Here is a 17,189-nt window from a genome sequence, read left to right on the forward strand (position 1 = left end):
GAGTGGTCTAAGGCTCTGCATCGCAGTGCTAGCTGATCCTGGTTCGAGTCCAGGCTCTGTTGCAGCCGGGCCGCGACCGGGAGACCCATGGGGCGGCGCACAATTGGCCCAGTGTCGTCCAGGTTAGGGGAGGGTTTGGCCGGCAGGGATGTCCTAGTTGCTCTAGCGACTCCTGTGGTGGGCCGGGCGCAGTGCACGCTGACACGGTCGCCAGGTGTACGGTGTTTCCTCCGACACATTGGTGCGGCTGGCTTCCGGGTTAAGTGGGCATTGTGTCAAGAAGCAGTGCGGCTTGGTTGGGTTGTGTTTCGGAGGACACACGGCTCTCGACCTTCGCCTCTCCCGAGTCTGTAGGGGAGTTGCAGCGATGGGACAAGACTGTAACTACCAATTGGATACCACAAAATTGGGGAGAAAAAGTGATTCAAAAATAAATACAAATTAAATAAAATAAAATGTTTACCTTGGACTATCAAAAACAAAAAGAACATCACAAGCTTGCAGATTCTATAGCTACTACCACGATGGAGGGAGGATGATTACTAACTTCCTGTTGATGACATTGGACTTCCGGCTTCTTCTGTGAGGATTTAAGAGGTGGCGCCACCTACTGTACGTATTGTATAAGGTTGTAGAAGAGTAGAAATCAGACTGTAGCGGCCTATGTATAGCTAATGCAGATAACATTACTTGGCAAAGGAGGCTGAAAAGGGGGGAGTTGGAGTTTACCCTCCACTATCTGTGGTCACAGTTCAAAAGGATGACATCCAATGAAATGGCTATGGATTCCTAAAGTTTAGCAATGCAAGATATTCACATTGCAACATTGACTTTTATTTAACTAGGCAAGTCAGTTAAGAACAAATTCTTATTTTCAATGACGGCCTAGGAAAAAAGCAGCTCAAACATAGAACATGTAAGAATGAACTAAAGCCATGGAATTTTACCGTGCAAATATACCGTGCTTTATAGGGAAATAATGCCCTCTAGAATGCCCTTCAAGCCAATCACAAACAGGTATTCAACAATGCCATGGTATAAATATCTATATTACATCCCTATATTACATCCCTATATTACATATCTACATTACATATCTACATTACATATCTTTTTATTTTTATTTAACCTTTATTTAACTAGGCAAGTCAGTTAAGAACAAATTATTTGCTGATAGGTGTATAAAATCGAGCACACAGTCCATAGACAACCATTGGCAGTAGAATGGCCTTACCGAAGAGCTTAGTGAATTTCAACGTGGCACTGTCATAGGATGCTACCTTTCCAACAAGTCAGTTCGTCAAATTTCTGCCCTGCTAGAGCTGCCCTGGTCAACTGTAAGTGCTGTTATTCTGATGTGGAAACATCTAGGAGCAACAACGGCTCAGTCGCGAAGTGGTAGGCCACATAACCTCACAGAATGGGACCCCCGAGTGCTGAAGCGCGTAAAAATCGTCTATCCTCAGTTGCAACACTCCCTATTGAGTTCCAAACTGCCTCTGGAAGCAACTTCAGCACAATAACTGTTCGTCGGGAGCTTCATGAAATTAGTTTCTATGGCCGAGCAGCCGCACACAAGCCTAAGATCACCATGCGCAATGCCAAGCGTCGGCTGGAGTGGTGTAAAGCTCACCGCCATCGGACTCTGGAGCAGTGGAAACACATTCTCTGGCAGTCTGACGGATGAATCTGGGTTTGGCGGATGCCAGGAGAACGCTCCCTGCCCAAATGCATAATGCCAACAGTAAAGTTTGGTGGAGGAGGAATAATGTTCTGTGGTTGTTTTTCATGGTTCGGGCTAGGCCCCTTAGTTCGGGGTGACGGGAAATCTTAACTCTACAGCATACAATGACATTCTAGACAATTCTGTGCTTCCAACATTGTGGCAACAGTTTGGGGAAGGGCCTTTCCTGTTTCAGCATGACAATGCCCGCGTGCACAAAGCGAGGTCCATACAGAAAGGGCTTGTCAAGATTGGTGTGGAAGAACTTGACTGGCCTGCACAGAGCCCTGACCACCTTTTGGACGAATTGGAACGCCGACTGCGGGCCAGGCCTAATCGCCCAACATCAGTGCCCGACCTCACTAATGCTCTTGGGGCTGAATGGAAGCAAGTCCCCGCAGCAATGTTCCAACATCTAGTGGAAAGCCTTCCCAGAAGACTGGAGGCTGTTATAGCAGCAAGGGGGGAGGGGGAACTCCATATTATTGCCCATGATTTTGGAAAGAGATTGATCAACGAGCAGATGTCCACATACTTTTGGTCATTTAGTGTACCTATATCCTATTTTTACCAGACACTTATCTGACATATTTACACAGAAGGATATGGCGCTACAAGTCATGCATGCCTTTGCATATTTTCTCAGTGTGTGTGTGTGTGTGTGTTAACCTTGTGAGGGTATGGTGTCCTCTGAACAGCATGGGGTGGTACTCTGGGTACTGTAGCCACTAGAACAGTGTAGAGAGTCCCTACTGGAACGCTGTGTCTGTGAGTCCAGCTGTAGACCTCTGGACAGGGCCAGGGCCAGCTCCTCATGGGCCTCCATCTCACACACCTGAACACACACACACACACACACACACACACACACACACACACACACACACACACACACACACACACACACACACACACACACACACACACACACACACTGGGTTAGAAAACGTAATCCTTCTTTGTGCAGCATGAAGATAAAACAATCAATATAAACTGGGTGGTTTGAGCCCTGAATTCTGATTGGCTGTATACCACGGGTATGTTAGTTTTACTGCTCTAATGACGTTGGTAACCAGTTTATAATCATCGTGCCTAAGAACAGCCCTTTGCCGTGGTATATTGGCCACCTCCTCTGGCCTTATTTCTTAATTATAAACTGGTTGGTTTGAACCCTGAATGCGGATTGGCTGACAGCCGAGGTTTATCAGACCGTATACCATTGGTACGACAAAACATTTGTTTTTCCTGCTCTAATTACGTTGATAACCAGTTTATAATAGCAATAAGGCACCTCTGGGGTTTGTGGTGTATGGCCAATATACCACGGCTAAGGGCTGTGTCCAGGCACTCCGCGTTGCGTCGTGCATAAGAACAGAGCTTAGCTGTGGTATAGTGGCCATATACCACAAACCCCCAAGGTACCTTATTACCTAAATATATCACAGACATTGAATCACACAATGGACAGATGCACACACACACACACCACACACACACAGTCAAACTAGACATTTCAAGAAAAATTGTGTGACTTGCTTCAGACATTTGTATAAAATATAGATTAACCTGTCTGGGCTAGGGGCAGTATTTTCACAGCCGGATGAAAAACGTACCCAAATTAAACTGGTTACTACTCTGGGCCAGAAACTAGAATATGGATAGAAAACACTCTGAAGTTTCTAAAACTGTTTGAATGATGTCTGTGAGTATAACAGAACTCATATGGCAGGCAAAAAACCTGAGAAAAATCCAACCAGGAAGTGGAAAATCTGATGCATGTAGTCTTTTTAAGTCATTGTCTATCTAACACACAGTGACTTAGGGTTCATTTTGCACTTCCTAAGGCTTCCACTAGATGTCAACAGTCTTTAGAAAGTTGTTTGAGGCTTCTATGGTGAACAGAGAGCGAACAAAGGAAGTTGGAAGTTGTTGACTCGGGAAAGGACATGACTTCATTGGCGCGCATTCACGTGAGAGTTAGCTGTGTTCCATAACGTTTTTCAAGACATTGGAATCGTCCGGTTGGAATATTATTGAAGCTCTAAGTTAAAAAGGCCCTAAAGATTGATGCTATACAACATGTTTGAACGAACGTAAATATAACTTTTTTTGACTTTTCGTCATGACATTTTGGCTGCGCTTCCTACATTGGAGTAGCTTACTGAACGCGCAAACAACAAGGAGGTATTTGGACATAAATTATGGACTTTATCGAACAAAACAACATTTATTGTGGACCTGGGATTTCTGGAAGTGCCTTCTGATGAAGATCATCAAAGGTAAGTGAATATTTCTAATGCTATTTATGATTTCAGATGACTCCAAAATGGCGGGTATCTGTATTGCTTGATGTCTTGTATTCAGATTATTGCAAAGTGTGCTTTCCTCGTGAAGCTTTCTTGAAATCTGTCACAGTGGTTGCATAAAGGAGATGTTCATCTATAATTCTTTGAATAACAGTTTAATATTTTATCAACGTTTATGATGAGTATTTTCGTAAATTGTTGTGCTGTCCACTGGCAGTATTGGAGGCAAAATATTTTCTGAACATCACGCGCCAATGTAAAATGCTGTTTTTGGATATAAATATGAACTTTATCGAACAAAACATACATGTATTGTCTAACATTGAGTCCTAGGAGTGTCATCTGATGAAGATCGTCAAAGGTTAGTACATAATTTTAGCTGAATTTATGGTTTTTGTGACCTCTCTCCTGCTTGGAAAATGGCTGTGTTTTTTTGTGTGTTTTCACTGTCCTAACATAATCTAACTTTATGCTTTCACCCTAAAGCCTTTTTGAAATCGGACAACGTGGTTACATCAAGGAGAAGTGTATCTTTAAAATGGTGTAAAATAGTCGGATGTTTGAGAACTTTGAATTATGACATTTTGTTGTTTTGAATTTGGCGCCCTGATATTTCACTGGCTGTTGAATAGTGTGAACTGTGGGTGGGACGGTAGCGTCCCAGGCAGCCCTGAGAAGTTAAAGCATGTGTCCAGCTGACCTTGGGTGGTGGAGGTAATGGTAGACTCCTGCCCCCTGGTGCTGGGATGACTCCAGCAGGTAGTAGTAGACTCCTGCCCCCTGGTGCTGGGATGACTCCAGCAGGTAGTGGTAGGCTCCTGCCCCCTGGGGCTGGGATGACTCCAGCAGGAGGTGGTAGACTCCTGCCCCCTGGTGCTGGGATGACTCCAGCAGGTAGTGGTACATAGCTGGTGTCTGCTGGTACAGGATCCTTGTCCTTCCTCCTTCTAAGGGTGTTCACCATGGGCTGGTCATAGGGTCCTGGCTTAGCCCAGTCCTACAAGATACAGAAACATAGCTGAGTTCACCTCCTCTACCCAGTCCTACAGGATACAGAAACATAGCTGAGTTCACCTCCTCTACCCAGTCCTACAGGATACAGAAACATAGCTGAGTTCACCTCCTCTACCCAGTCCTACAGGATACAGATACATAGCTGAGTTCACCTCCTCTACCCAGTCCTACAGGATACAGAAACATAGCTGAGTTCACCTCCTCTACCCAGTCCTACAGGATACAGAAACATAGCTGAGTTCACCTCCTCTACCCAGTCCTACAGGATACAGAAACATAGCTGAGTTCACCTCCTCTACCCAGTCCTACAGGATACAGAAACATAGCTGAGTTCACCTCCTCTACTCAGTCCTACAGGATACAGAAACACAGCTGAGTTCACCTCCTCTACCCAGTCCTACAGGATACAGAAACATAGCTGAGTTCACCTCCTCTACTCAGTCCTACAGGATACAGAAACATAGCTGAGTTCACCTCCTCTACTCAGTCCTACAGGATACAGAAACATAGCTGAGTTCACCTCCTCTACCCAGTCCTACAGGATACAGAAACATAGCTGAGTTCACCTCCTCTACCCAGTCCTACAGGATACAGATACATAGCTGAGTTCACCTCTTATACCCAGTCCTACAGGATACAGATACATAGCTGAGTTCACCTCCTCTACCCAGTCCTACAGGATACAGAAACATAGCTGAGTTCACCTCCTCTACCCAGTCCTACAGGATACAGAAACATAGCTGAGTTCACCTCCTCTACCCAGTCCTACAGGATACAGAAACATAGCTGAGTTCACCTCCTCTACCCAGTCCTACAGGATACAGAAACATAGCTGAGTTCACCTCCTCCACACAGAGCTTGGTATCCCTAGCTATGTTCTTTAATCATGGGCCTCTGAAGATCCTGAACTATTATCACGATCTTCAAATACATCTTCTCCAGGAACACATCTGAAATCTACCAATGAAAGGTGTAGAAGATGATGTAGTATATGGTCCTACAGTCATCCAACAGTCATTTATCAATCTGACTGTAACATAATAATAACGTCCTAATAATTCAGAGGGTCCTACGTACTGACAGATGTTGATGTTTTAGGACATGATGATGAGGAGGACTGAACCAACAACCAACCTTCCAACTGGGGACTTTAGAGGTGGGGACCATGTTAGGCCCCAGGGTGCAGTAATGAGGGTAGTCAGGTAGCAGGGCCGAGCCCGGCCTGGACCACGACTGGGACGGACAGGAGGAGGAGGTGATGGAGGAGGAATGGGAGGAGGGAGGGAAGAGGGGGTAGGACCCCACCAGGCCTGAGCCCCCTCCCGTCAGGTAGGACCCCCCCTGGCCTGAGCCCCCTCCCGTCAGGTATGAAGAGTCTGAATGATGGTGATCCCCGTAGTGGTCATACCCGTTAAACAACTGAGCATGAGCAGGAGAACGGAATGACACAAACAAACAAACAAACAAACAAACATGAAAACACAAAATTGGAGAAATTGGTCAAATGATAAAAACCAACACAACAGGGTCAGGATAATAAACCAACACAACAGGGTCAGGATAATAAACCAATACAACAGGGTCAGGATAATAAACCAACACAATAGGGTCAGGATAATAAACCAACACAATAGGGTCAGGATAATAAACCAACACAACAGGGTCAGGATAATAAACCAACACAACAGGGTCAGGATAATAAACCAACACAATAGGGTCAGGATAATAAACCAACACAATAGGGTCAGGATAATAAACCAATACAACAGGGTCAGGATAATAAACCAATACAACAGGGTCAGGATAATAAACCAACACAATAGGGTCAGGATAATAAACCAACACAATAGGGTCAGGATAATAAACCAACACAATAGGGTCAGGATAATAAACCAACACAATAGGGTCAGGATAATAAACCAACACAATAGGGTCAGGATAATAAACCAACACAATAGGGTCAGGATAATAAACCAACACAATAGGGTCAGGATAATAAACCAACACAATAGGGTCAGGATAATAAACCAACACAATAGGGTCAGGATAATAAACCAACACAATAGGGTCAGGATAATAAACCAACACAACAGGGTCAGGATAATAAACCAACAAAACAGGGTCAGGATAATAAACCAACACAACAGGGTCAGGATAATAAACCAACACAATAGGGTCAGGATAATAAACCAACACAATAGGGTCAGGATAATAAACCAACACAACAGGGTCAGGATAATAAACCAACACAATAGGGTCAGGATAATAAACCAACACAATAGGGTCAGGATAATAAACCAACACAACAGGGTCAGGATAATAAACCAACACAACAGGGTCAGGATAATAAACCAACACAACAGGGTCAGGATAATAAACCAACACAATAGGGTCAGGATAATAAATCAACACAATAGGGTCAGGATAATAAACCAACACAACAGGGTCAGGATAATAAACCAACACAATAGGGTCAGGATAATAAATCAACACAATAGGGTCAGGATAATAAACCAACACAACAGGGTCAGGATAATAAACCAACACAATAGGGTCAGGATAATAAATCAACACAATAGGGTCAGGATAATAAACCAACACAACAGGGTCAGGATAATAAACCAACACAATAGGGTCAGGATAATAAACCAACACAACAGGGTCAGGATAATAAACCAACACAACAGGGTCAGGATAATAAACCAACACAACAGGGTCAGGATAATAAACCAACACAACAGGGTCAGGATAATAAACCAACACAACAGGGTCAGGATAATAAACCAACACAATAGGGTCAGGATAATAAACCAACACAATAGGGTCAGGATAATAAACCAACACAATAGGGTCAGGATAATAAACCAATACAACAGGGTCAGGATAATAAACCAACACAACAGGGTCAGGATAATAAACCAACACAATAGGGTCAGGATAATAAACCAACACAATCAGAAATGAAATACAAGTAACTCAACATTTCTGAAGAACAAATAAACAAAGGAGTAAAGTAAGAAAATGAATCCTGATTGACAAACCAGACTCCGGTTCTGAATTCTGAAATGTATGTGAATGACCATGATGACCCATGAGGCTAGATACGTAACAGCAGAGATCAGAGACAGGTGGAAGGAAGCTATGGGTGGAACACCTGGGTGGGTAGAGGGTTGTGGAGAGGGTGGAACACCTGGGTGGGTAGAGGGTTGTGGAGAGGGTGGAACACCTGGGTGGGTAGAGGGATGTGGAGAGGGTGGAACACCTGGGTGGGTAGAGGGTTGTGGAGAGGGTGGAACACCTGGGTGGGTAGAGGGATGTGGAGAGGGTGGAACACCTGGGTGGGTAGAGGGATGTGGAGAGGGTGGAACACCTGGGTGGGTAGAGGGTTGTGGAGAGGGTGGAACACCTGGGTGGGTAGAGGGATGTGGAGAGGGTGGAACACCTGGGTGGGTAGAGGGATGTGGAGAGGGTGGAACACCTGGGTGGGTAGAGGGTTGTGGAGAGGGTGGAACACCTGGGTAGGTAGAGGGATGTGGAGAGGGTGGAACACCTGGGTAGGTAGAGGGATGTGGAGAGGGTGGAACACCTGGGTGGGTAGAGGGATGTGGAGAGGGTGGAACACCTGGGTGGGTAGAGGGATGTGGAGAGGGTGGAACACCTGGGTGGGTAGAGGGTTGTGGAGAGGGTGGAACACCTGGGTGGGTAGAGGGATGTGGAGAGGGTGGAACACCTGGGTGGGTAGAGGGATGTGGAGAGGGTGGAACACCTGGGTGGGTAGAGGGATGTGGAGAGGGTGGAACACCTGGGTGGGTAGAGGGTTGTGGAGAGGGTGGAACACCTGGGTGGGTAGAGGGATGTGGAGAGGGTGGAACACCTGGGTGGGTAGAGGGATGTGGAGAGGGTGGAACACCTGGGTGGGTAGAGGGTTGTGGAGAGGGTGGAACACCTGGGTGGGTAGAGGGATGTGGAGAGGGTGGACCACCTGGGTGGGTAGAGGGATGTGGAGAGGGTGGAACACCTGGGTGGGTAGAGGGATGTGGAGAGGGTGGACACTATGGTTCCTGTGAGGAGACTCTAGACTAAGGGCTACAGCAAGGGGACGAAGGGTAGGGTATCTATCATGGGAGGGCAGGGGTTCTTCCTCTCAAAGGAGGGATGGAGGGAGTATTTCACCTTGTCAACTGCAGCCAGAGGCCCTCCAGAGGTGGGAGAGCTGCACTCACTGACTGACTGGCAGGTCTCAGAGGCCTCAGACGAGCCAGAGCTGGAGGAAGGCTGGAGGAGCAGCAGGTTGGGTGGAGGCAGACACACACAGACACGAAAGAGGACGAGCACAAGACGCACAAGACGGGAGCAGAGAGTTTTGGTGTAAAAAAAGAGAGGAGTTTGAGTTCAGTGGAGGGTTAAAAGATGACCGGATATGAACATACACACAGTCACACACAGTCACAGACAGTCACACACAGTCACACACAGTCACACACAGTCACAGACAGTCACAGACAGTCACACACAGTCACAGACAGTCACACACAGTCACACACAGTCACACACAGTCACACACAGTCACAGACAGGCAAACACAGTCACACAGTCAAACACAGTCACACAGTCAAACACAGTCACAGACAGTCACACACAGTAACAGACAGTCACACAGGAATAGAACACATAAAGGAGAGGAAGACGTGTAGCGTAGCCATCACATAAAGAGAGAACAGCAGGAAGACGTTAGAAGGCATCAATCAGTCAGTGAGCTGCAGCAGCACCTTTAAAAACAATAGTTCAAAGGCTGCCAGCAGTAAAGTTAGCACTGAGATTCAGGGTGAAATTAGCTGAAGTGAAACAAAGCAGAGAGGTGAGTCAGATAGAATCATTTAGCATTAACTGTCCTTGTGGACAGCACAGGGAGAAGCAGATAGACAGTCTGGTACTAAGCATCATGGTTAAAGAGTTTAAAGCTAGCCACAGAAAGCCCAGTAGTAGTATTCTCCTGGTGGAGTTGTGGTGCGGAAGCATTAGTGGTCGTCACTCTGAGACCTTATTCAGTACAGTCACCTAACAGAGGAAGGAACTCTACTCTAGACTGATAGTGACCTAACAGAGGAAGGAGGAACTCTACTCTAGACTGACAGTCACCTAACAGAGGAAGGAGGAACTCTACTCTAGACTGACAGTCACCTAACAGAGGAAGGAGGAACTCTACTCTAGACTGACAGTGACCTAACAGAGGAAGGAACTCTACTCTAGACTGACAGTGACCTAACAGAGGAAGAAGGAACTCTACTCTAGACTGATAGTGACCTAACAGAGGAAGGAACTCTACTCTAGACTGACAGTCACCTAACAGAGGAAGGAACTCTACTCTAGACTGATAGTGACCTAACAGAGGAAGGAGGAACTCTACTCTAGACTGACAGTCACCTAACAGAGGAAGAAGGAACTCTACTCTAGACTGACAGTGACCTAACAGAGGAAGGAGGAACTCTACTCTAGACTGACAGTGACCTAACAGAGGAAGGAACTCTACTCTAGACTGACAGTGACCTAACAGAGGAAGGAACTCTACTCTAGACTGACAGTCACCTAACAGAGGAAGGAACTCTACTCTAGACTGACAGTGACCTAACAGAGGAAGGAACTCTACTCTAGACTGACAGTCACCTAACAGAGGAAGGAGGAACTCTACTCTAGACTGACAGTCACCTAACAGAGGAAGGAACTCTACTCTATACTGACAGTGACCTAACAGAGGAAGGAACTCTACTCTAGACTGACAGTCACCTAACAGAGGAAGGAACTCTACTCTAGACTGACAGTGACCTAACAGAGGAAGGAGGAACTCTACTCTATACTGACAGTGACCTAACAGAGGAAGGAACTCTACTCTAGACTGACAGTCACCTAACAGAGGAAGGAACTCTACTCTAGACTGACAGTGACCTAACAGAGGAAGGAGGAACTCTACTCTAGACTGACAGTGACCTAATAGAGGAAGGAACTCTACTCTAGACTGACAGTCACCTAACAGAGGAAGGAGGAACTCTACTCTAGACTGACAGTTACCTAACAGAGGAAGGAACTCTACTCTAGACTGACAGTGACCTAACAGAGGAAGGAGGAACTCTACTCTAGACTGACAGTCACCTAACAGAGGAAGGAACTCTACTCTAGACTGACAGTGACCTAACAGAGGAAGGAACTCTACTCTAGACTGACAGTAACCTAACAGAGGAAGGAACTCTACTCTAGACTGACAGTGACCTAACAGAGGAAGGAACTCTACTCTAGACTGACAGTAACCTAACAGAGGAAGGAGGAACTCTACTCTAGACTGACAGTGACCTAACAGAGGAAGGAGGAACTCTACTCTAGACTGACAGTCACCTAACAGAGGAAGGAACTCTACTCTAGACTGACAGTGACCTAACAGAGGAAGGAGGAACTCTACTCTAGACTGACAGTGACCTAACAGAGGAAGGAGGAACTCTACTCTAGACTGACAGTGACCTAACAGAGGAAGGAGGAACTCTACTCTAGACTGACAGTCACCTAACAGAGGAAGGAGGAACTCTACTCTAGACTGACAGTGACCTAACAGAGGAAGGAACTCTACTCTAGACTGACAGTCACCTAACAGAGGAAGGAACTCTACTCTAGACTGACAGTGACCTAACAGAGGAAGGAACTCTACTCTAGACTGACAGTGACCTAACAGAGGAAGGAGGAACTCTACTCTAGACTGACAGTCACCTAACAGAGGAAGGACGAACTCTACTCTAGACTGACAGTGACCTAACAGAGGAAGGAGGAACTCTACTCTAGACTGACAGTGTCCTAACAGAGGAAGGAACTCTACTCTAGACTGACAGTGACCTAATAGAGGAAGGAACTCTACTCTAGACTGACAGTGACCTAACAGAGGAAGGAGGAACTCTACTCTAGACTGACAGTCACCTAACAGAGGAAGGAACTCTACTCTAGACTGACAGTGACCTAACAGAGGAAGGAACTCTACTCTAGACTGACAGTGTCCTAACAGAGGAAGGAACTCTACTCTAGACTGACAGTCACCTAACAGAGGAAGGAACTCTACTATAGACTGACAGTCACCTAACAGAGGAAGGAACTCTACTCTAGACTGACAGTGACCTAACAGAGGAAGGAACTCTACTCTAGACTGACAGTGACCTAACAGAGGAAGGAGGAACTCTACTCTAGACTGACAGTCACCTAACAGAGGAAGGAACTCTACTCTAGACTGACAGTCACCTAACAGAGGAAGGAACTCTACTCTAGACTGACAGTCACCTAACAGAGGAAGGAACTCTACTCTAGACTGACAGTGACCTAACAGAGGAAGGAGGAACTCTACTCTAGACTGACAGTGACCTAATAGAGGAAGGAACTCTACTCTAGACTGACAGTCACCTAACAGAGGAAGGAGGAACTCTACTCTAGACTGACAGTTACCTAACAGAGGAAGGAACTCTACTCTAGACTGACAGTGACCTAACAGAGGAAGGAGGAACTCTACTCTAGACTGACAGTCACCTAACAGAGGAAGGAACTCTACTCTAGACTGACAGTGACCTAACAGAGGAAGGAACTCTACTCTAGACTGACAGTAACCTAACAGAGGAAGGAACTCTACTCTAGACTGACAGTGACCTAACAGAGGAAGGAACTCTACTCTAGACTGACAGTAACCTAACAGAGGAAGGAGGAACTCTACTCTAGACTGACAGTGACCTAACAGAGGAAGGAGGAACTCTACTCTAGACTGACAGTGACCTAACAGAGGAAGGAACTCTACTCTATACTGACAGTGATCTAACAGAGGAAGGAGGAACTCTACTCTAGACTGACAGTGACCTAACAGAGGAAGGAGGAACTCTACTCTAGACTGACAGTGACCTAACAGAGGAAGGAACTCTACTCTATACTGACAGTGACCTAACAGAGGAAGGAACTCTACTCTAGACTGACAGTGACCTAACAGAGGAAGGAGGAACTCTACTCTAGACTGACAGTGACCTAACAGAGGAAGGAGGAACTCTACTCTAGACTGACAGTGACCTAACAGAGGAAGGAGGAACTCTACTCTAGACTGACAGTGACCTAACAGAGGAAGGAGGAACTCTACTCTAGACTGACAGTCACCTAACAGAGGAAGAAGGAACTCTACTCTATACTGACAGTGACCTAACAGAGGAAGGAGGAACTCTACTCTAGACTGACAGTCACCTAACAGAGGAAGGAACTCTACTCTAGACTGACAGTGACCTAACAGAGGAAGGAGGAACTCTACTCTAGACTGACAGTGACCTAACAGAGGAAGGAGGAACTCTACTCTAGACTGACAGTCACCTAACAGAGGAAGAAGGAACTCTACTCTAGACTGACAGTGACCTAACAGAGGAAGGAACTCTACTCTAGACTGACAGTGACCTAACAGAGGAAGGAGGAACTCTACTCTAGACTGACAGTCACCTAACAGAGGAAGGTACTCTACTCTAGACTGCCAGTGACCTAACAGAGGAAGGAGGAACTCTACTCTAGACTGACAGTGACCTAATAGAGGAAGGAACTCTACTCTATACTGACAGTGACCTAACAGAGGAAGGAACTCTACTCTAGACTGACAGTGACCTAACAGAGGAAGGAACTCTACTCTAGACTGACAGTCACCTAACAGAGGAAGGAACTCTACTCTAGACTGACAGTCACCTAACAGAGGAAGGAACTCTACTCTAGACTGACAGTCACCTAACAGAGGAAGGAACTCTACTCTAGACTGACAGTGACCTAACAGAGGAAGGAACTCTACTCTAGACTGACAGTGACCTAACAGAGGAAGGAGGAACTCTACTCTAGACTGACAGTGACCTAACAGAGGAAGGAGGAACTCTACTCTAGACTGACAGTGACCTAACAGAGGAAGGAACTCTACTCTAGACTGACAGTGACCTAACAGAGGAAGGAACTCTACTCTAGACTGACAGTGACCTAACAGAGGAAGGAGGAACTCTACTCTAGACTGACAGTGACCTAACAGAGGAAGGAGGAACTCTACTCTAGACTGACAGTCACCTAACAGAGGAAGGAGGAACTCTACTCTAGACTGACAGTGACCTAACAGAGGAAGGAGGAACTCTACTCTAGACTGACAGTGACCTAACAGAGGAAGGAACTCTACTCTAGACTGACAGTCACCTAACAGAGGAAGGAACTCTACTCTAGACTGACAGTCACCTAACAGAGGAAGGAACTCTACTCTAGACTGACAGTCACCTAACAGAGGAAGGAGGAACTCTACTCTAGACTGACAGTGACCTAACAGAGAAAGTGGAAGTTGGCCTTGTAATGAACCTCAACTAGTCCCAAGCCCATCCCTCTATTCAAGGTTGTCCCAAAGCAGGGTGGGTGAGAAGCTAAATTGAGGGGTTAAGGGTTAATTAGACCCTCTGAAAACCACTTTTTATTTTACCTTTATTTAACCAGGTAAGTCAGTTAAGAACAAATTCTTATTTACAATGACAGCCTACCGGGGAACAGTGGGTTAACTGCCTTGTTCAGGGGCAGAACGACAGATTTTTACCTTGTCAGCTGGGGGATTCGATCTAGCAACCTTTCGGTTACTGGCCCAATGCTCTAACCACTAGGCTACCTACCGCCCCTACACTCTAACCACTAGGCTACCTGCCTCCCCCTGGACCAACCTCTCCCCTGACCATAATATCAGGAGGTTTAATGACTAATATAATAGCAGTATAATATCCTCAATCATCTAGAAAGCGTATCCACACCCAGAACTAGTAAGAGAAAAGTTTGATCAAGGCTTATGTACTGTTACCAAACAGAGAGGAAGTCAGAGAGGAACTCAGAGAGGAAGTCAGAGAAGAAGTCAGAGAGGAACTCAGAGAGGAAGTCAGAGAGGAAGTCAGAGAGGAAGTCAGAGAGGAAGTCAGAGAGGAACTCAGAGAGGAATTCAGAGAGGAATTCAGAGAGGAAGTCAGAGAGGAAGTCAGAGAGGAAGTCAAAGAGGAACTCAGAGAGGAACTCAGAGAGGCTCAGATGGAAACTTTATCTGTAGCTGACTGAGTAAATAGAAGTGGATGTGTGTTCAATATGTGTTCAGCTGAGCAGACGGATGAATAATCTGCCTACCCAGGACTCTGGTAGTTCAGCTGAGGTACTGACAGGACTGGTCTGTAGAACAGCCAGCCCAGTGACTGACCTCCCCCCAGCCCCTCTCCTCAGGAGCAGGGTATCCTAGCAACCTGGGATGGCTAGTATCTCTCATATATGATGTATAAGGAGGTCAAAAGTCACTTGAGGACCCATCGATCATAATATATGTATTGTTGACCTATACAGTTAGCCTGGGACAGGACACTGCCTTAAACTAAACTGTCCATTCACTTTCAGAAGGTATGAAGGTTTAATCTCAGGGTATAGAGTTCAGTGTACAGATAGTAGGGTCTTACCACTTGGTAGTGTAGTGTAGTGTAGTCTTACCACTTGGTAGTGTAGTGTAGTGTAGTCTTACCACTTGGTAGTGTAGTGTAGTGTAGTCTTACCTGCGGTAGTGTCTCCTGGGACATGGGTGATGGTGACTTGGAGGTGTAGGTGTCTGGCTGGGAGATGAATCCTGAGTCGTGGGAGGACATGGAGGACAGTCGTGCCGCGGCCTGCTGGGGCAGGGTGGAGCTACGGTAGCCGTAGTGGGAGGAGGAGGAGGAGGAGGAGGGGGAGTGAGAGTGGGATGTGCCGCTGGAGCGAGAGTCACTACTGTTTACGCTGTTCAGACTGCTGTTAGGGTGAGATGGGTGGACAGACAGACAGACAGACAGACAGACAGACAGACAGACAGACAGACAGACAGACAGACAGACAGACAGACAGACAGACAGACAGACAGACAGACAGACAGACAGACAGACAGGTGGAGAGACAGACAGGTGGAGAGACAGACAGACAGACAGACAGACAGACAGACAGACAGACAGACAGACAGACAGACAGACAGACAGACAGACAGACAGACAGACAGACAGACAGACAGACAGGTGGATAGACAGACAGGTGGATAGACAGACAGGGGAACAGGCAGGAGGGTGAGAGACAGACAGAGGGAGACAGACAGACAGTGAATGGGTTAACACTCCAAACCAATGCAGCAGGCAGTGACTGTGAACAAACCAATCAAATTAAAATATGAAAACAGTCAGGCATGAAATCATAATAAACGTTACCACAATATAAATATATCAACATCTATCATGCTCAGTGCAACTACAAGCGAGTTGGACTGTGGTGGCGATACAGACATGTGCATTTATCGTTGGCTCCATTGACCGACCATCAACAGTGACATTTTAACTAGGATCTGTGGATCCTACAAGTTGAATTAAAAAAATGTCAACCAACTCAAATGCATCACAAGATGAAAACAAGGCAGGCATCACGGCACAAAGTGTTTTACAAACCAAACCAGTGTGACGACAGCAACAACCATGCATGGAAGGACACAAGGTGGAGAGGGTCATTATGAGTCATATTCTACTGAAACAGCTGGAAGGCTGCTGTCAAATTACAATGACATCTGTATTGAAATGTATACATTCATAACACACGCTATGATATATTTACAAGTCTGGGTGAAATGAATTAACTATTTTCAATTCCCCCAGGAAACAAGTAGGTGAAAAGATTGGGATGTTGTATTACTGCCCAAAAGGATGCAGCTCCTCTTCCTCTACCCACCACTAGGGGGCAGGGCCTGTCTTCATCAGGGCATCTAAGAGTAGGATCAGGTCCCCACTGTCTATATAATCTTATTCAATATGTAAAGTTTAGGCAAAACTGATCCTAGATCAGCGTTCTGTCTCTGAGACTCTGTGTGAATATGGGTCTCGGTTTGTTTTTCAGTTCAGCTAAGGTGAAACATTCAGGATGTGATCCGTTTCTGGTCCAAGACACCACTACATACTGGGACTACTAGAGATGACCCATTTCCATCTGAAGGTTCTGAACAGACCCCCCAGCGTAGATAAAGGTGACAAGCTGCGGTTCTGGTCCTAGGACACCTACCTGCACATACTGGACTTCCTGGATCTAGTGGTGCTGGGGGAGGAGGGAGG

The 17,189-nt window shown here is 46.1% G+C and overlaps 1 protein-coding gene across 5 annotated transcripts in view; it reads right to left on the reverse strand.

Annotated features, from left to right (window-relative positions):
• Positions 1 to 17,189, reverse strand: part of LOC106606175 (protein MTSS 1) — a 162,505-nt gene that overhangs the window by 2,010 nt on the left and 143,306 nt on the right. For 2 of the 5 annotated variants that reach the window (XM_082959183.1, XM_082959182.1), the window contains 6 exons: positions 17,140 to 17,189; positions 15,627 to 15,756; positions 9,217 to 9,318; positions 6,178 to 6,462; positions 4,730 to 5,026; positions 2,393 to 2,558 (listed from right to left, as the gene is read on the reverse strand). The exon at positions 17,140 to 17,189 is cut by the window's right edge and continues 48 nt beyond it. In XM_082959183.1, coding sequence (XP_082815309.1) covers positions 2,393 to 2,558; positions 4,730 to 5,026; positions 6,178 to 6,462; positions 9,217 to 9,318; positions 15,627 to 15,756; positions 17,140 to 17,189 — 1,030 coding nt within the window. Of the gene's footprint in view, positions 1 to 2,392; positions 2,559 to 4,729; positions 5,027 to 6,177; positions 6,463 to 9,216; positions 9,319 to 15,626; positions 15,859 to 17,139 lie in introns of all 5 variants that reach the window. The other 3 variants (XM_082959180.1, XM_082959179.1, XM_082959181.1) reach the window with 2 other exon arrangements.

Source organism: Salmo salar, chromosome 02 (genome assembly GCF_965601325.2).
Source record: "Salmo salar chromosome 02, fSalSal1, whole genome shotgun sequence".
In the NCBI taxonomy this organism is placed as follows: domain Eukaryota; kingdom Metazoa; phylum Chordata; class Actinopteri; order Salmoniformes; family Salmonidae; genus Salmo; species Salmo salar.